This window comes from Canis aureus, chromosome 29 (assembly GCF_053574225.1).
Source record: "Canis aureus isolate CA01 chromosome 29, VMU_Caureus_v.1.0, whole genome shotgun sequence".
Taxonomy (NCBI): domain Eukaryota; kingdom Metazoa; phylum Chordata; class Mammalia; order Carnivora; family Canidae; genus Canis; species Canis aureus.
The window spans coordinates 255,255-274,242 of record NC_135639.1 but is presented as its reverse complement, the minus strand read 5'-3'; the positions used below and the strand labels follow the sequence as shown (position 1 = coordinate 274,242).

Genomic DNA, 18,988 nt, shown 5'->3' with positions numbered 1-18,988 from the left:
TTTTGTGTTTCAAAGGATAGCATGAAGAAGGTGAAAAGACAACCCACAGAATGGAAGGAAAGTTTTACAAATCGTATCTGGTAAGGGTGTTCTATCTAGAATATATAAAGACACTTTATAACCCTGTAAAAAAAAGACAAACCATTAAGAAGTGGGCAAAAGAAGGGAGCCTGGCTGGCTCACTTGGAAGGACATGCTGCTCTTGATCTCGGGGTACTGAGCTTGAGCCCCATGCTGGGTATAGAGATTAAAAAAAAAAAAACAACTTAAAAAAATGGGCAAAGGACTGAACAGAAATTTCTCCAGTAAAGTTACACAAATGGGGGGCAGCCCGGGTGGCTCAGGGGTTAAGCATCTGCCTTTGGCCCAGGGCATGACCCTGGAGACCGGGGATCGGGCTCCCTGCATGGAGCCTGCTTCTGCCTCTGCCTCTCTCTCTCTCTCTCTCTTTCTCTAATGAGTAAATAAATAAAATCTTAAAAAAAAAACTTAAAAAAAAAAAGATACACAAATGGGGCAGCCTTGGTGGCACAGTGGTTTAGCGCCACCTTCAGCCCGGAGCGTGATCCTGGGGTCCTGGGATCAAGTCCCACATTGGGCTCCCTGCATGGAGCCTGCTTCTCCCTCTGCCTGTGTCTCCACCTCTCTCTGTGTCTCTCATGAATAAATAAAATCTTAAAAAAAAAAAAGATACACAAGTGGCCAACGCACACACACAAAGGTGCTCAATATCATCAGTCACTAGGGAAATGCAAATCAAAACCACAATGAGATACCGCTTGGTACATAGTAGAGTGGCTATAACCAAAAAGGCAGTAAGTATTGGCGAGAATGTGGAGAAATGGGAAGACTTATTTATCGCTGGTAGGAATGTAAAATGATGCAGTCACTTTGGAAGATGATCTGGCAGTTCTTCGAAAGGTTAAACAGCGTGACCACGTGACCCAGCAATGCCATCCCTAGGTATGTACCCAAGGGAAATGAAAACACGGCTCTACACGAAAACTTGTTCATGAGTGTTCATAGCATCATCCTTCACCATAGTCAAAACAGTGGGAAAAGCCCAGATGTCTATCAGCGTGAATGGATGAGCAAAATGTGGGGTGTCTGTACGATGGATGCGCTATAATGGATTCAAATACACAATGTTATTTGGCAATAAAAAGAAATGAGGTGTGCTGATTCATGCTACACGGGTGAACCATGAAACTATGCTGAGCGCGAGAAGCCGCACTGAAGGCCGCATTCTACTGTTGAGCCCACTTCTGTAAATATGGACAAATCCACAGACACAGAAAATTGCCAGGGGCGGCAGAGGGGGCGTGGGGGTACTGCTAAAGAGCGAGAGGTCACTTTTCGGAGTGATGAAATATTCTAGCCTGGGTTGTGCTGATGGTTTCACAACATACTGTAAACCAGGAACCTGTGCACTTTAAGTCGGTGAAATGTACGGCATGTGAGATGTAATCAGTAAAGCTGTTTACAAAACCCAGAAAACCTGGTTTCCTTAAGCTACACGGGCAATAACACTGAGTAGTTGCAGCCTCGATGGCCTTGGGCGACCCTCCGGTATCACCGGAGAGCATCATCAAAACCAGGCATGTCCTGCCTGTGTTGGAGCCGCTGCCGGTGGCCTCAGACACCACAGAGGAGTCCAGTGCTGGTCGTGGCCGTGCCAGTTTTGTTTCCAAGAATGTGGGACAGCGATGATAGACCCAGCTACAGGCCAGTGTTGGTTGCAGCTATGGTTTGATTTAGGCAGTGGTGTCACAGTGAAGGGACACAAGCAGTATGAAATGTCCTCTCCTACACCCTGGGGTGCTAAGGTGCTCCCTCCCCCAGGTGTCAGACTCCCTGGTTGTTGTTTTTTTTTTTTTTTTTTAAAGATTTTATTTATTCATGAGAGACACAAAGAGAGAGATAGAGAGGCAGAGACCCAAGCAGAGGGAGAAGCAGGCTCCCTGCAGGGAGCCCTGAGGTGGGACTCGATCCTGGGTCTCTAGGATCACAACCCAAGCCGAAGGCAGGCGCTCAACTGCTAAGCCTCCCTGGTGTCCTATCTCTGCAACCTCTTATGATCCTGATCCTACCAGTGTCGACCGATGAAACAGGTAGAGTTGAAATAAAACAAAAGCATTATCTGGGGTCTCAGAACTGCAATTTAGGGAGCAGAGATTTGGGTTGCAACAAAAGTCAAGTTTTTGTTGTTGTTGTTGTTGTTGTTTTAAAGACCAAAGGGAATGCATGTATGCAGTGTTTACTAAGAATTTTGACTGGTGTTGCCGATAGGAAACTATTGTCTGCTCACTACAAGTGACCGCGAGGGCTGTCACTCTCACTAAGTTCAGGCAGTCCTGGTTTGGACCAGTTCAAAGTTCATGGTTTCGTCCAGTGAGGGTGTGAATAGGCCAGGCCCGTCTCCTTAATGGCCTCCCGGCTCCATTTGAAAACTCCTTGACATACGTGACTCCATTCCATTTTATCTTTTGCACCAGGAAAAGGCTGGCTGGTGGAGAGAAGATGATGGACCAGGAGGAGAAAGGCAGAACTGGAAATCTTCCAGGCTGTCCCAACTCATGGGATACCAGACAGCATGCTAACCCTCTAGATGGCCTCGCGATCATTACCATATAATTATAATAACAAAAAACACCCACTGGTGCCCTGACAGATCCAACTGTGCCCAGTTAAGGGAAAAAAGAGGTGGCAGTCTGATTCCAGCAGAACCTCCCCCACTTCCCTAAAAAACCTCCCAGTCAGCTTGCTTACCAGCCTTTTTTTTACCCTAACCCCAGATAACCCCGAAAGAAGGTGCCTCTGGAGCATGATCTCTTCTTCTCCATTCTCTGGTCATCGAATACGTTGCCGGCTTGCTATGATCCTGTTGGGCTATTTGGTGAGCAGTATTGAGTAGGAAGAGAAATGGCCACTTTGGGTGGCTCAGGCTCTGCCACCAGCTTGATATCAGGGGTCACCAGGGGCCTCACCATGGGTCTGCCTGTGAGAGACCCAGAGACCAGTGGCCACTTTACCAAGTTTGGGACCTCAGAGAACCTTTAATCTGTGGGCTGAAGTGTCCCCACTGATAGACCAGACGTCCGGGACATTGACTGCAGCCCAGTGACCCTGCTCAGTTGAGCCCTGGGGATCCAGATGGAGGAGGAAGCCCCCCAAACCAGCAGTGTTGCTTCAAGTGCCACAGTGGGGGAGGGTTGAGTTTCCCCCAAAGAGAGAGCTGTTCCTCACAGCAAACAGGTGACACTAGGGTCAGGGTGACTGCACCCCAAACAAATCGGACTCATCAGATCGCCTGGGATGTCAGGCTGAGTGACAAGACCCCGGGCCAGGTGGTCAGCTCTGTGAACTGGTCCTGGGCCCAGTGCTGCAGCCTGCTTCTGGTCCCCAGGACCTCTGGTTTCCTCCTGGGCTTTGTGTCACCCCCCTGCCCTCCCCGCCCTCCCCTCCCCCCCGCAGCCTTGCGGCAGTCGGGTGTGCCTTCTGACCCAGGGTGCATCTTCCCAGCGTACTGCCATCTGTGCAGCTGTGACGCGCGCCGGGGTGTGGGGGGTGGTGTACCAGCTGTCAGCGACCCTGTCCAGGAGCAGGGATGGGGTACAGAGGAAGGAGAGCAGGGGCGGCCCAGGGCTGTCCACCCAGCAAGCGGCCGCACAAAAGCTGCTCTCCACCGATGCGGTCCCCAGGGCAGCAGGCTGCTCCTGCAGTGGCTCGTGGGTGCCTTGACCTGCTTGGTTGCCTATGTGACGGAAACTGCTGGGTGACAGGAGGGGTCACCCTGTGGTCTGGGTGCTCTGCTTCCCGCCTACGGCAGCGACTCTTCCAGCAGCATTCTTTTAAAGTGCCTGCGTCCTTCGTACCTACGTTTCATTGAGTCACATATGTACATATATTCCTTTTTTTTAAATTTTTTATTTATTTATGATAGTCACACAGAGAGAGAGAGAGAGAGAGAGGCAGAGACACAGGCAGAGGGAGGAGCAGGCTCCATGCACCGGGAGCCCGATGTAGGATTCGATCCCGGGTCTCCAGGATCGCGCCCTGGGCCAAAGACAGCGCTAAACCGCTGCGCCACCCAGGGATCCCTGTACATATATTCCTATGTCCACTTTCTGAATTCCGTGGCGGCTGGGATTTGTCTCTTATTCTGGGATGAGTCCTCAGCACCTCCAATTATCTGAATAGGTCTTCTCATGTTTAAGAAGCCGTTAGATTGGGGCCCCTGGGTGGCTCAGCGGTTGAGTGTCTACCTTTGGCTCAGGGCGTGACCCCGGGGTCCTGGGATCGAGTCCCACATCGGGCTCCCTGCCTGGAGCCTGCTTCTCCCTCTGCCTGGGTCTCTGTCTCTCTCTCTCTGTGTCTCTCATGAATAAATAAATAAATCTTTAAAAAAAAAAAAAGAGAGAGAGAGAGAGAGAAGCTGTTAGAATCCAGGCAGTGGCCCTGGGGCCATCCTGGCAGCGGGCTGGATGCCTGTTTTTGCACAGAGGGATTCCAGAAGGAGAGACAGTTGGGGGTGAGTCTCTGGTACCCAGAATGCTGACCACCCCCTCATCCTATCCACTCTTTGGTTTCAAAAATACTGGCAAGTAGACCTGTATGCTGCAGGAAGGACACTGGAAGACTCTTAATGGGGAGCCTGGGCAGCCCAGCAGGAGGACTCAGGGGATCTCAGGGGGGAGGTTGCCCAGTTAACAGCCCCCCCCCCGCCCCCAAACTCCCCAGTGTCAAGCTCTCATTAGATGAGTCCCGCTTACAAACCTGGTATTTCCAAATACCCCTCTGGCCTGTTCCTCCTCATGAGCAAACAAACAGTACCTGCCGGCACGAAAAGTTCCTGGAAGATGGAAACAGAAGAAACAGGGAAGAGACCATCTGGGGCAAACCCCCCAAGCAGGAGAACACTTCCGCATGCACATCCTCAGACACTGCTCCCTTGAAGCAGGAACAGAACGTTTCTCTTCTCTGAAAAGAGACGTGGGTGGACGAAGAGCTCTTGGAAATTCAGCACAGTGGCAGCGGAACAAGCTCCCTGGGGAGAAATCCTCCAGAAGGCAGAGCGAAAGGCCAGGATGGAAAACAGGAGACAAGTTGAACACACAAGCTTCAGTCTCAAACCTCGGCCATCTTTTTTTTTTTTTTTTTTCTTTTTAAGATTTTATCTATTTATTCATGAGACACAGGGAGACACAGAGAGGCACAGAAGCACAGGCAGAGGGAGAAACAGGCTCCATGCAGGGAGCCCGATGTGGGACCCGATCCCCGGTCTCCAGGATCACGCCCCGGGCCGAAGGCGGCGCTAAACCACTGAGCCCCCCCTCCCGGCTGCCCAACCTCTGACATCTTAAAACAAGAATTTTAGACAGAGGCAACAGCGAAGGGGGGGACGAGTCATTGGTGGAAAGAAATGATTAGTGAAATAACCTATGAAGGAAGTTCCCAGGTCTGAAGCACAGGAGTTTCCAGACTGAGGGAGCTTTGAGTTCCCAAAATAATGAGAGAACGTCCAGGCACAAGGACGCAGCACATTGTGAAATTTCCACAGAGGATCCTAAATATTTGTAGGGAGGAGCAGCCTCCACTGTGGTAAAGGATCATACGTTCAAATGCCTGTGAATTTCTTACGGGCACTCCTGGGCCGGAGACAGGCCTGCACAGTCCGAAGGTCTCTAACCTAGAGTTCTTTTTAATTGTTTTTTTTTTTTTAATTTTTATTTATTTTATGATAGTCACACAGAGAGAGAGAGAGGCAGAGACACAGGCAGAGGGAGAAGCAGGCTCCATGCACCAGGAGCCCGATGTGGGATTCGATCCCGGGTCTCCAGGATCGCGCCCTGGGCCAAAGGCAGGCGCCAAACCGCTGCGCCACCCAGGGATCCCTAATTGTTTTTTTAAAGACTTATTTACTCATGAGTGACAGAGAGAGAGACACAGAGAGAGGCAGAGACACAGGCAGAGGGAGAAGCAGGCTCCACGCCGGGAGCTTGACGCAGAACTCGATCCCAGGTCTCCAGGGGAAGGCAGGCACTCAACTGCTGAGCCCCCCGCCCCGCCCCTGCCCCGGGCCTCCCTAACCTGGAGTTCTATGCTTAGGCAAACTACAAATCAAGTGTGAAGGTGAAACCAAGACATTTTCCGGTTTCCATTATCATTAAATAAATGACCTCCCAGTGTGTATGCCCGGCTTCACCCAAACAGGCGAGGAACCAAGAAAAGACAAGAGCTGGGGGAGGAGGCCCAGCCCCCCCGGGAAGGAGGGAGTCCTCTGGGCAACGGGGTGGGGGTGGGGGCAGACGGAAGGACCACCTGCCCAGGCTGCGGCTGACTTAGGGGTGGTCCTGAGGCCTGCAGACCTCCTGTCCCGGCCACGGAAAGTCCACGGAAGCCTCCTGCTGGGCGAGAGTGGCCAGATCTGGACGTGGCCGGCAAGGAATGACACGCCCTGGGTGATGTCCCAGGAAAGCCTTTGGCAGAAGCTCTGTAATCCCTGCAAGACAGTAGAGACCAGACCTTCCCGAATCAGGAGGATATGTGCTAAATGCTTCTGGACCAGGGGCGGGGCGTGTGTGAGAAAGTTCTCCCCTCACCTCTTCTCTTGAATTTTGTACTTTATGGGGATTACACGTGTGTGCATGGAGAAGGGCGTCCCCACCGAGAGGTGTCCCTCAGCCCCACTTTGGACGGGCCAGGCTGTCCCCGTGCCACCCTGGGCCGCCCGGGGCCCCACGAGGCCCCAAGGTGCTGCTCTCCTGGGGCAGGAGCGAGGCCCGCCCTCCACCTTCTGGGCGCCTTTCCACGCCTGCTTCGTGGCCTCCGTCCGCGGGGGCAGCTGCCCGGACTGCCCAGCAGCGGGGCTGCGGCTCGGGCCCCTTCCTGCGCGCAGGCCGACAGCCGGGACACCCCCGCCAAGCGCGCTGGCCTTCACCCTGTCCTGCAGCCCGCACCCCTGCGCCACTCACGGGGCCGCAACTCCAGGACAAGAGGTCACGTGGCACGGCCGCCACCCGGGCCTGGCCTCGCCCCGCGCTCCTCCGTCCTCCTACTGCCCTGCACCTGCCGCCTCGCGCCCCAGCCCCACTCCTGCGGCCGGTGGTCCCACCAGCACCCCCCATCACCCCGCCCCCTCCCTCCCCTCCCCTGCCCCTGGGCTTCCCGTGCCCCCACCCACCCCTCCCGTCCCCTATGCAGCCCCGCCCCCTCCCATCCCCCTCCTGTGCCTCCTGGCCCCGCGCCCCCATCCGGTTGCTGGCCGCTCCGTGCCCCCCCGCCCCTCCCCTCCCCTGCCCCTGGCCTTCCTGTGCCCCCACCCGCCCCTCCCTTATCCAGCCGCGACCCACTCCCATCCCCCTCTAGTCCCTCCCCGCGCGCCCATCCGGCTGCCGGCGGCCCCGTTCCAACCCCGTCCCTCCCGCCCCCGCCTCCCTTCCCCTCCCCGCCCCCCCTCCTTTCCCCTCCCCTCCCCTATCACCCTACTTCCAGTCCCTCCCCGCGCCCGCCTCCGGCTGCTGGAGGCCCTGTGCCCACCCCTCCCCTCCCCTTCCTTCCCCTCCCCATCGCCCCGCCCCCAGCCCGCCCCCACTGCCTCCCACCTCCAGTCCCTCCCCGCGCCCCGCTCCGGCTGCCGGCGGCCCCGTGCCCCGTCGCTCCCCGCCCCTCCCCATCGCCCCGCCTCCCGCCCCGCCCCGGTCCCCTCGGGGCTCTCCGCACCTCGCGGCGGCAGGACGCACGGAGTGGATGGGCGCGATGGAGTGGAGCGGAGGCCAGGCGGAGCGGCCGGGCCGCGGGCGGCGGGTGCTGGTGGTGGGCGGCGGCATCGCGGGGCTGGGCGCCGCGCAGAGGCTCCGCGCGCACCCGGCCTTCTCGCAGCTGCGGGTCCTGGAGGCCACGGACCGCGCCGGCGGCCGCATCCGCTCGGAGCGCGGCTTCGGTAACCGCCTCCCGCAGCCCCTCCCCGAGCCCAGCCCCGGAGCCCCACGGGCGCTGCCCGCCTGCGCCCGGGCTCAGCGACCCCGAGCCCCCCGAGGGCCCGTGCGCCCCACCCCGCGCCTCGGGTCAAGGTCGCGGTCCCCAATCCCCGCCGAGCCGGGCCCCGCGGCCGCCCCCTCGGGCACCCCTGCTGCCCCTGCCCGCTCCGCGGGGGCCCTCCGAGGGCGGGGGCGGGCCCTCAAGGCCTAAGGGGCCCCTTGAACGAGGCCTGGGGCTGGGGAAGGCGGCCCGGGCGGCCCGGGAGGAGCGCTCGGCGCAGGCCCGGCCGTCTGCTGCCCCGCAGGTGGCGTGCTGGAGCTGGGCGCGCACTGGATCCACGGGCCCTCCCGCGGCAACCCCGTCTTTGAGCTGGCGGCCGAGCACCGGCTGCTGCGGGAGAAGGACTTGTCGGAGGAGAACCAGCGGATGGAGACGGGCGGGCACGTGGGCCTGCCCTCGGTGACCTACGCCAGCTCCGGGGTCAGCGTGAGCCGCGAGCTGGTGGTGGAGACGGCGAGTCTGTTCCACAGCCTCATAGACCAGGCCCGCGAGTTCGTGCGTGGGGCCGCCGCGCCCGCGCCCAGCGTGGGGGAGTACGTGAGGGGCGCGCTCAGGGCGCTGGCGGCCGGCTGGACGGACCGCGAGGATGCCAGGAGGCTGCGGCTCGCCCTGATGCACAACTTCCTCAACGTGGAGTGCTGCGTGAGTGGAACCCACAGCATGGACCTCGTGGCCCTGGCGCCCTTCGGGGAGTACACCGTGCTGCCCGGGCTGGACTGCACCTTTCCTGGGTAGGTGCTCACCCCCCCATGCACCCAGGCCCCTCCTGTACCCTGGGCCCCCCATGCACCCGGGCCCCTCCTGTACCCTGGGACCCCCCCATGCACCTGGGCCCCTCCTGTACCCTGGGCCTCCCATGCACCCGGGCCCCTCCTGTAGCCTGGGCCCCCCAAGCACCCAGGTCCCTCCTGTACCCTGGGACCCCCATGCACCCAGGCCCCTCCTGTACCCTGGGCCCCCCATGCACCCGGGCCCCTCCTGTACCCTGGGACCCCCCCATGCACCTGGGCCCCTCCTGTACCCTGGGCCTCCCATGCACCCGGGCCCCTCCTGTAGCCTGGGCCCCCCAAGCACCCAGGCCCCTCCTGTACCCTGGGACCCCCATGCACCCAGGACCCTCCTGTACCCTGGGCCCCCCATGCACCCGGGCCCCTCCTGTACCCTGGGACCCCCATGCACCCGGGCCCCTCCTGTACCCTGGGCCCCCCATGCACCCGGGCCCCTCCTGTACCCTGGGCCCCCCATGCACCCGGGCCCCTCCTGTACCCTGGGCCCCCCATGCACCCGGGCCCCTCCTGTACCCTGGGCCCCCCATGCACCCGGGCCCCTCCTGTACCCTGGGCCCCCATGCACCCGGGCCCCTCCTGTACCCTGGGCCCCCCATGCACCCGGGCCCCTCCTGTACCCAGGGACCCCCATGCACCCGGGCCCCTCCTGTATCCTGGGACCCCCCATGCACCCGGGCCCCTCCTGTACCCTGGGCCCCCCATCCATGCACTCGGGCCCCTCCTGTACCCTGGGACCCCCCATCCATGCACTCGGGCCCCTTCTGTATCCTGGGACCCGCCACCCATGCACCCAGGCAGGGCGGTCCTGCTGGGCTTCCCAGCATCACCCCAAGGCTCCTTGATCATTTGTGATCAGAAGTAGGATTCCAGGCGGGGGAGAGGGGGGCTCCTTCTCTCACAGCTCCGTTGGCTCGTGCTCCCGTGAGCCTCTTTAGCTGGGGCAGTGGTACCGGTGTTCGAGGCGGCCTGGAGACCCGTGGGGGGCCCGTGCGTTCCTCCGACAACACCGCCCCCCCCGCCCCCGGTCTCTTCTAGGGGTTATCAGGGCCTCACAAACCACATAATGGCCTCCTTGCCAGAGGATATGATCATTTTTAACAAGCCTGTGAAGACCATTCACTGGAACGGGTCCTTCCAGGAGGCCGCGTCTCCTGGGGAGACGTTTCCCGTGTTGGTGGAGTGTGAGGATGGAGGCTGCTTCCCTGCGCATCATGTCATCGTCACCGTGCCCTTAGGTAAAGCGCGTCCTCCCGGCGGGTTTCCCCACGGGTTTCCCCGAGGCCACCGTCCCCCGGCGGCCCCGGCCTCCGGCTCTGCCCCGGCCCGGCAGGCTCCGCAGTGTTGGTTCGGGGCCTGGCTCCTGTTTTCATCTAGTGTCACACGGATTGCTCTGCTGCGGTTTGTAGCGGTTGCTACTTGGGAGTTGAGTTTCCCATTAAGAGAACGTGCGTGTCTTGCTCCTCCCGAGGTCATTTCTGGAAAGGCTGGGACTGCCTGCAGGCGCTCACCAAGCCGTGCTTTCTGGGAGTCGGAGCAGGCTGTGAGAGCCGGATCTCAGGTTCAGCCCTGCCGTAGCTGAGGAAGGGGCACGCGTGTGCTTCTGTTTAATCCGAGATCTGACGCCGGAGAGAGAGGCTTTTTGACAATTTGACAAAAGGTGGACGGGGTTGAGAGCCAGGCCGTGCTGTGCCAGCTCATTTACCCTCAGGCAGCTGGGGACGTGTATGTCCCACCCTGTTTGACAGATGCAAACAGAAATAAGTCACTTAATCGTGCAAGGTCACAAAGCCAGCAGGGGCCAGAGCCGATGTGAGGTGCAGAGCGAGGGTCTGCCCACCCCTGGTGGCTGCAGCCTGCGTTCTGGGGTCCCTTCAGGACGCGCTGGCTGGGGGCGAGCTTGCTCAGCACCCACGTCCTTTCTCCCACACGCGGAATCCTACCGGACGTGTTAACACAGTCCTCTGCTGTTCTGTTTGCCACTCCCTCTTTTTTTTTTTTTTCTCCACTCCCTCTTTTTTTTAGTGAATAAGACTTTTGTCAGTCCTTCCAGACAAGCACATAGAAATCTGTCGGTCTTTTTTTTTTTTTTTTGGCACCCATATCGGTGTCATTTGCAGCTGGAGTGCGTGCTTGCTGAGGCCCTGCTGTGATCTGCAGGTGCATTGCCGCCTGTTGGTTTTGTTCACAAGGAGCCAGGACACCTGTCACATTTATTCCTTATAGGCAGCGTTTTCTTCCATGTAGGAGTCATTGCTTAATATTACTTAAAGTTGATGGAAATTGAGGTTTTCACTCTTTCCTGTTTTATGTAGCATTTCCATGTGTATTTTTTTTTTTTTAAGATTTTATTTATTCATGAGACACACACACAGACACACAGAGGCAGAAACTCAGGCAGAGGGAGAAGCAGGCTCCATGCAGGGAGCCCAACGTGGGACTCGATCCCGGGTCTCCAGGATCACGCCCTGGGCTGCAGGCGGCGCTAAGCCGCTGGGCCACCCGGGCTGCCCTCCATGTGCATTTAAATGCACTCGCGTGAATATATCTGAGGCACAAATTGCAGTAGCGGGAGCTGCCCGGTTGAGGGTCTCCGATGGGCCTGTGGAGGGCACGGAGACCCCTCCGTGGGTCTCTGCGGCCTCTGCGGGTCTGTTCCCTGTTGGGCTGTTTGTCCTTTACTCACTGACTTGCACACTATCTGTGTCCTAAAGCCAGTGGCTTGTGCCATAAATATTCCATCTCCTGGCTTCACTCTGGCCCAGAACTGTTTCTGCCATGCAGATAATTTTTCACGTAACTTCTGGAAAAAGCCCGTAGGTTGTGATGCTGCTCCCAACTAATCCAGAGCAGCACGGTTTGCAGACATTGAGAGGCAGATGGGTTTATTTTTTATTTTTATTTTTTTTAATTTTTATTTATTTTATGATAGTCACAGAGAGAGAGAGAGAGAGGCAGAGACACAGGCAGAGGGAGAAGCAGGCTCCATGCACCAGGAGCCTGACGTGGGATTCGATCCCGGGTCTCCAGGATCGCGCCCTGGGCCAAAGGCAGGCGCTAAACCACTGCGCCACCCAGGGATCCCGGCAGATGGGTTTAGAAGTGAGAAATTGTCCTACAGGGTCATGGCAGCGGGGTGGGGGGGGGGGGCATGCCGACTGTCCCTGGCTGACCCGGTGGCCATGGGGCCTTCCGTGTCCCTCCACGGTGTGTTGCTCCTGAGGCTGAGTCCCGAGGGCCGGGGCCAGCCCGATTCCTGGGAGCCCAGTCGAGCTGGGGCTGGCGTGGGTCTCTGCAGACGTGGTCTCGGGCAGCCTCCCTGCCTGACCCCTCTGATGGGCCTCCGGGCGGGTTCCTGTGGCTGGCGATTCCAGCTTGAGAGATTTGTGGGGTGTAAGGTGAGTGCACCTGTGAATTCCAGGTTTTCTTAAGGAACACGTGGACACCTTCTTTGAGCCACCACTGCCCACGGAGAAGGCCGACGCAATCAGGAAACTGGGCTTTGGGACGAACAATAAAATCTTCCTGGAGTTCGAGGAGCCCTTCTGGGAGCCAGGCTGCCAGCACATCCAGGTGGTGTGGGAGGACATGTCGCCCCTGGAGGACGTCGCCTCTCAGCTGCAGGACGTCTGGTTCAAGAAGCTCATTGGCTTTTGGGTCCTGCCTTCCTTTGAGTATGTACGCTCCTTGGGGTTGTCTGCGGAGGCTTCAGCTGTGGGCCCCGGGGGGCTGGCTCGTGGGTGGGGGCTCGGCTGAGGGTCCAGCAGTGTTGATCCCTGGGAGGCGTTTGTGGAGGATTTCCGGGTGGGATGTGGAGGGCCCCGGAGCGCCGAGGGGGCCCGGGGCTGCAGCCGCTGTGGGGCACCAGGAGCCTCCCGCGGGCAGCCGGTCGGGGCCTCGGCCTGGAGTGTGCCTGCGGCACGGAGGGAGCCCCCCAGCCGCCCCCAAATAACTGTATCTCTAAAACAAACTTTAGTGAGGAGAGTGGCGATGCTGCGCTTTTCTCCTGCTGTCTTTACGGCCTGGCTCAATAGCAGAGGCTCTGTTGTCCCGCTGCTGGCACGCGGTGGTGCTGAGCTTCGTTCCACGTGAAGTCGACGACAGTCTCCGCTCAGACACGTAGTTGGGAAGGGGAGCCGCGTCAAGAGCCCCAGACGACTGTGGGTATGGGCACCACAGCTCAGGCGGGGGGGGGGAGCTCCCTGGGCGCCGTGCAGGGTCTGAACCCTCGGCCAGGCGTGCGCGGGACGCTAGGACCCACTGTCTGCCCTGCACCGCGCAGGGATCTCAGCCGAGCACCCCGTCTTCCGAATGTTGCAACATTTCACTGTACGATATCAAGCAATGGGATTTATTGACGTCACCGTGAATCTCAGAAACGTCTCTTGGTGTTGGAACCTTTCGAGCGGCTGGCGGCAGATAGACGTTTTCTAAAATGTGATGTTCGTGTGAGCGCTTCAGTTTCATCGTTGGCAGGAAACACTTGCAGTTGTTTTCCTCGTGACAGACACGCTGCTCGGTGTCAAGAAAACGTCGGCCAGACACCCGAGCTTGAATACTAACCACGTTCTTTCCGGTAAAGACGGAGCAGCGACTCAGCAGGCGGCTCAGCCCTCGGCGCAAGGCCGTCCCGACGGCTGCCCCGAGTCAGGTGCTGCCCAAGGGCCGCCCGCCCACATCTTGTTTGGTCATTAGAGACGTGCGCTCGAGAGCCGAGGTTTGATACGGTTCATCACTTCCACTGCTTCGTGGAGGACGTTCTCAGGTGCATCTGGCGTTGTTTCCACCGTGTGTGCGGTGGGAAGAGCTCCGGGCCTGCTAGTCCGGGTTGCATGGCGGCCCCGCGTCTGCAAAGGGCGGGCCCGTTCACGGGCCGTGGCCCTTGCACGTCAGCGTGTGTGTGTGTGGACGGAGTAGAAGCAGCAAACAGCTCGGTGCTGGAACCCCGGGGATCTGCGGCCGCACTTGCAGAGCTGCCCCGGGCACTGTGGGTGCCCCGTCCAGGGCCCGGCCGCAGGCCGTCTCAGGGCTGTCTCCCCACACAGGTCTGTCCACGTCCTCTGCGGGTTCATTGCCGGGCTGGAGTCTGAGTTCATGGAGACTCTGACCGACGAGGAGGTGCTTCTGTCTCTGACCCAAGTCCTCCGCAGGGTGACAGGTACTGAGCACGGGTGGCCGGGCCGCCGCCAGGGCCCTCGTGGGCTGATCTCTGGACGGGCACCCAGCTTCGAGAGCTGCCTGGAACTGAGCTTGGTGCTCTGGCCCTCCAGGGACAGGCCTTCCTGAGCTTAGCGGGTCCCTCGGAGGTCTCCTCTCAAGGGACTGAAACAGCTTTGTGAACGCTTTCCACTTCTTTTTTCTGTTGCTGGGAGTCCTGAGCTAGGCGCAGCCGTCAGACACGCAGAGCCTCTGGTGATACGCTCGGGGCTGGGTCTTCTTCCCGGGTGGTTTCCTTCGTTTTAAGCTGCTGAGTCCTGAAGGGAAGCGGCCCTGGGGCCAGGCGGGCGGCAGTGTGGCGCTGACACGCGTCTCTGGGCACAGGAAACGCCAGGCTCCCCGCGCCCAGGAGCGTGCTGCGCTCCCGCTGGCACAGCGCCCCGTACACCAGGGGCTCCTACAGCTACGTGGCCGTGGGCAGCACCGGGGAGGACATCGACCGGCTGGCACGGCCCCTGCCCGAGGATGGCGCGGAGGCTCAGGTGAGGCGGGCGAGGGGGGGCCGGGACCCCTGGGGCTGGGTCCCTGTGCTGTTCGAAATTAGGAATCTTTTTTTTTTAAAATATTTTATTTATTTATTCATGAGAGACACAGAGAGAGGCAGAGACACGGGCAGAGGGGAAGCAGGCTCCCTGCAGGGAGCCCAGGGCAGGACTCGATCCCAGGACCCAGGATCACGACCTGAGCCGAAGGCGTTGCTAAACTGCTGAGCCCCCCCACCTCCGAAATTAGGAATCTTGAAACATACTATTTTATCAGAGTTTTACATGCATGTAGCCTAAGCATGGGAGGATGCTGGTAACAAAGTAACCAAAGAGCTGGTAACAAAGTAACCAAACCCAGCAGGCTGGGGTGCCCAGCATCCCCCGCCCAGACTGTTCCCATATCTCCGGCATCTCCAACATGCTCCTGCTGCCACTTTTCACAAAACACTCGGCTGTGGGAAGCTTGCACGTGTGCACCAGCAGGCTGGCCCTGTGGGTCCCCGCCTGCGGCTCCAGGGCCGCGGTGCTGGCCGTGGCCTGCAGCCCACCTGATAAGGGTCCCGCAGATAAGGGACGCCCTCTGACATGTGCGACTACCGCGAAGTCATCACCGTTTCTTTACGGTGTGCTCGTTCGATAACGTTGCTCCTTGGATTGTCGGTTTTCGGCATCACAGGGTGACTGCCTGCGGCAGAGAAGGCGTTAGTCGCTTGCAGCCCCCCCCGCCCCCCCAGCACTTAGCGCTGCGCCCCCGTGTGCCCTGCCCCAGGCCCTGTGGACTCCTGTCCTGCGAGGACGCTGTGCTTCCTCCTCCTGTGTGCATCTACGTGAGAACTTACGGGTCCGTGAGTGGGCTGTGGAGGTGGAGCCTGTGCAAGTGAGCATGAGTGTGAGTGCACGAGTGAGAGAGTGCACGGGGCTTGGTTTCAGCCTCGTTTGCCTGGATTCTTCAGTGTCAGCTTCAGCCTAGCCTGTCCAGCGCCCTGTACCCCCCTTCCCTGTGCACTTACTTCATCGGAGCACTTATTCCAGAAGCTCCCTGAGGAGGGGGTACTCGGCAGGGGGAATTATTAGAGAAAGTGTGCATGTGCGAACTCGTCCTCTGTCTCCCCTTCTACTCCAGGCGTCTGGACCTGTCTATGTAACAAGCCCCTAAAGGCCCGTGGTGGAAGCCACCAATTTATAACGCCGACAGATCCCGTAGGCAGCTCGGGGGACCCTGTGTCTTCACCCGTGTTGTCTGGGGTCTCAGCCGGGGTCACTCAGGGCTGGGCTGGGGGTCTTCTGGGGCTGCTTCTCCTGCACAGTGGCCCTGGGCTGGGACCCTGACTTCAGTGTGGCCTGTGGCCTCTGCAGGGCTCAGGCTTACTCAGGGCCCCTGTGCTGCCCACGTGGCAGCCCACAGCCCGGCACAGATGTTCCAGTGGAGCAGGACGCAGCTCACTTCCCGGGGCCATGCGCCCCTGGCCGAGTGGTCACGGCTGCCCAGATTCAAGAGGGCAGGACACAGACCCTGCCTTTCTATGGGAGGCGTCTCCCCAAGAGCTTGTAGCCCGAGAGCCGCACACGGGGTGTAAATCCCAGCTTGAGAGGCACTTCCCTCTGCATGGAAGACGTTAGGGACCCACCGTCCCCGAGTGCTCCTGGGGCTCCGGGCTCACGGCACCGAGCCCCTCGCCTCCTCGCACCCTGCGCTTCCGTCCTGGGAGCGAGTGTGCGGCCAGCTGGGAGCGCCTCTGCAATTCTCTTCTCTTCCTCCTCCCGCCCTCCTCTTCCTCCCGCTTTTCTGGGATTTTTGTTGTTTGGGTGGTGGACTGGTCCTCAAATTTTCTTACTTCCTTTCCTCCTAATTCCTGTGCCTTTGTTTTTTTTCCCTCTGTGTTTTGGGTGAAGTTCTCAACGTTGCACCCCGTTTTGCAGTCACATTTGATTGCAGGAGTGCCTGCTGTCCGTGTGTCCGCTTCTGATTCCTGACCATCTCAGGGCTCCGTGGGACTAGTGAGCAATGAAGCCACACACTTGCCGTCAACTCTGTAGCCAGTGAGAGGCTTGCGGCTGCGGCCTGATTCCTGGCACCCTGTGCTAACCCCGGCTTCTCCTTGCAGCTCCAGATACTGTTTGCAGGGGAAGCCACGCATCGGACGTTTTACTCCACCACACACGGGGCTCTGCTGTCTGGCTGGAGGGAGGCCGACCGGCTCATCGCTCTGCAGGATCCCCAGGCCCAGCTGCCCGGGCCCCAGCTCTGAGCCCTGCTCTGCCCCTCCTGTGCCAGGGGGAGGCTGACACCATCCTTTCCTCTGACAGCATCTGGCCGGGCTTGAGATTCGGGGATGTCAATGACAGCCTGCCTTTTGTGGTGACTGGGGGCAGCTCTCGTTTCTCACGTCTATCACTGAGTCTGGCCAGGGCCGAGCTTGAGCCGAGTGCAAGGTCTTCTTGGAGAAATGAGACCCAGGATGCCACTGCTGCTGCTGAGGGCATGCATATAAAGTGTGTTAAAGCGTCCGTGTCTCCTCGTCCTTAAACTTCAGGCCTGAGTCACCGCAGGGCTGGTGTCCCCTCCCCTGGGCTGTGGGTGCTGTGGGTGCTGTGGTTGCCCCTCATCATGGGCATCTTCAGGTGCTCCTGAGCTCTCACTGGTGGTGCTCAGGCCTGGCTGACTGTGTGGGCTGGGTGAGGGCCAGAGAGTGTGGAGACATGAGTACACAGGGGCACTCTGTCCTGACCTGGGGCAAGAGGTTTTCTAGAGGATGCGAATAAAAAATGAGGCCTCCAGAGTGCAGAGGGGGTGGGATAGCTCTGTGTGAGGGTGAACGGGCAGTGTTGGGTGTGTTGGATGCCATGGGTGCTGACCAGTGTGTTGGGTGCCCTGCTCAGCTGACCCCATCTTCCCTTGCTGCATCCTCAAAGTGTCCCAGCGAATGGACCAAAGTGCCACTGTTTCCCAGTTGAAGAAAGGACAAAATGCCTAGAGGTCAATGTAGGTCAAGGTCAATAACTGCCCAGTCTCTGAAGGAAGGTCCAGGAGCAACAGAGGCTGGGACCCTGTGCTGCAGGGGGTGGGGCTGTCAGTGTCTCCTGCCCCTCCTCACACCTCGGGTTCCAGCCTGTGACCTGCTCCAGGGGACTGGCGGGGGCGCTGGCTCCAGGGTGAGTGTACACGTGTGGGGAAGAGGGGTCTTGGGGCCAGGCCCGTATGGGCTCTTCTGCAGTCCCAGATGGTGCTGGACATGCCCTGGGCCCCAGCACGCTCCCTGTGGGCCCTTCTCTTCCTCCCCTCCAAGGGGGCAGATGGCCCCTGCCCCAGTGTTCTGGACGTATGTCCACTGCTTTGTGTCACTCGAGTGGTGTTGCGTGGACACCTGTGTTTGTGGTCCCAGGGCTGTGAGAGATTGCCGCTTCCCTCAGGGACAGTCATCTGTCCTGCTGGCATCGAGCCTAGAGCCGAATCTGGGTGACAAAGATGAGCAGGGTGGCCGCTGCCTCTCAGTGGTGGTGGTGGGGCTGCGTTGTCCTCCCCCTGGAGCGCTCACCTCCTGGTCCCTGCGATGTTCAGTGCTGACAACTGGCAGGTGTCAGACCATCACAGCAGAGTTGTTTCTGTGTTGAGAACCAGGAGTGGTTGGAATTCGAGGAGCTCGTTTCCCAAATTCCAGAACGTGATCCTGCCCTGTGTTCAAGCTGAAACCTGACCTTGTTTATGTCTGTGCAGGGGGCTCAGGACGGAGCAGTCTAGGGAGCAGGACTGCTGTCAGCATCGGCAAAGACTTCGTTTAAGACCTAGAGCACTTGGCCCCCAGAGCCTGGAGGAACAGGGGTTTTAGATCTGCCAGTGTGTGTGTGTGTGTGTGCACGCTGCGCACGTGTGTGGTGCTGATGGTGGTGGTGTTTGTGGTGTGGGTGAAGTTTTTTACAGGTGAATAAAGAAAATCCGAGAAACGTTAAAAAAAAAAAAAAAAAGAGACCTAGAGCACTTGAGGGCCAGCCGCGGTGGCGCAGCAGTTTAGCGCCACCTGCAGCCCGGGTTTTGATCCTGGGGACCCTGGATGGAGTCCGACGAGTGGCTCCCTGCATGGAGCCTGCTTCTCCCTCTGCCTGTGCCTCTGCCCCCCCCCCCCCGTGTCTCAATGAATAAATAAAATCTTAAAAAAAAAAAAGACCTAGAGCACTTGAAAAAGGGGGGGATATTAGATAATGTAGGCTACATGTAAAATACTTGAAAATTATAACCAAGTTTGTAAAAAGGGGTCAAACAGTGGCAGGGGACGACTGAGGCATGCTACACTTAGAATACACCTAGGGACAAACTGGAAGATTTTATTTATTTATTAAAGATTTTATTCCTTCATGAGAATACACAGGAGAGAGAGAGAGGCAGAAGCAGGCTCCATGCAGGGAGCCCGATGTGGGACTCGTTGTGGGACTCGACCCTGGGTCTCCATCCTGGGTCTGGATCCT

At 58.8% G+C, this 18,988-nt stretch overlaps 1 protein-coding gene across 4 annotated transcripts; it reads left to right on the top strand.

Moving 5' to 3' along the window:
• Positions 1-7,708: 7,708 nt before the first annotated feature.
• On the top strand, positions 7,709-18,469 carry PAOX (polyamine oxidase). Of its 4 annotated transcripts, XM_077877069.1 has the most exons (8): positions 7,716-7,942; positions 8,285-8,771; positions 9,864-10,063; positions 12,247-12,499; positions 13,871-13,983; positions 14,367-14,524; positions 15,297-15,368; positions 16,633-16,921. In XM_077877069.1, exons 1-8 carry the CDS (start codon positions 7,750-7,752, stop codon positions 16,774-16,776), a joined length of 1,620 nt encoding a protein of 539 aa, XP_077733195.1. In that variant the 5' UTR covers positions 7,716-7,749; the 3' UTR covers positions 16,777-16,921. The 4 variants fall into 4 exon arrangements, with proteins under 4 accessions (XP_077733198.1, XP_077733195.1, XP_077733196.1 ...); XM_077877072.1 differs by lacking the exon at positions 13,871-13,983 and having other exon boundaries at positions 7,709-7,942; positions 16,633-16,774; XM_077877070.1 differs by lacking the exon at positions 15,297-15,368 and having other exon boundaries at positions 7,722-7,942.
• Positions 18,470-18,988: the final 519 nt, after the last annotated feature.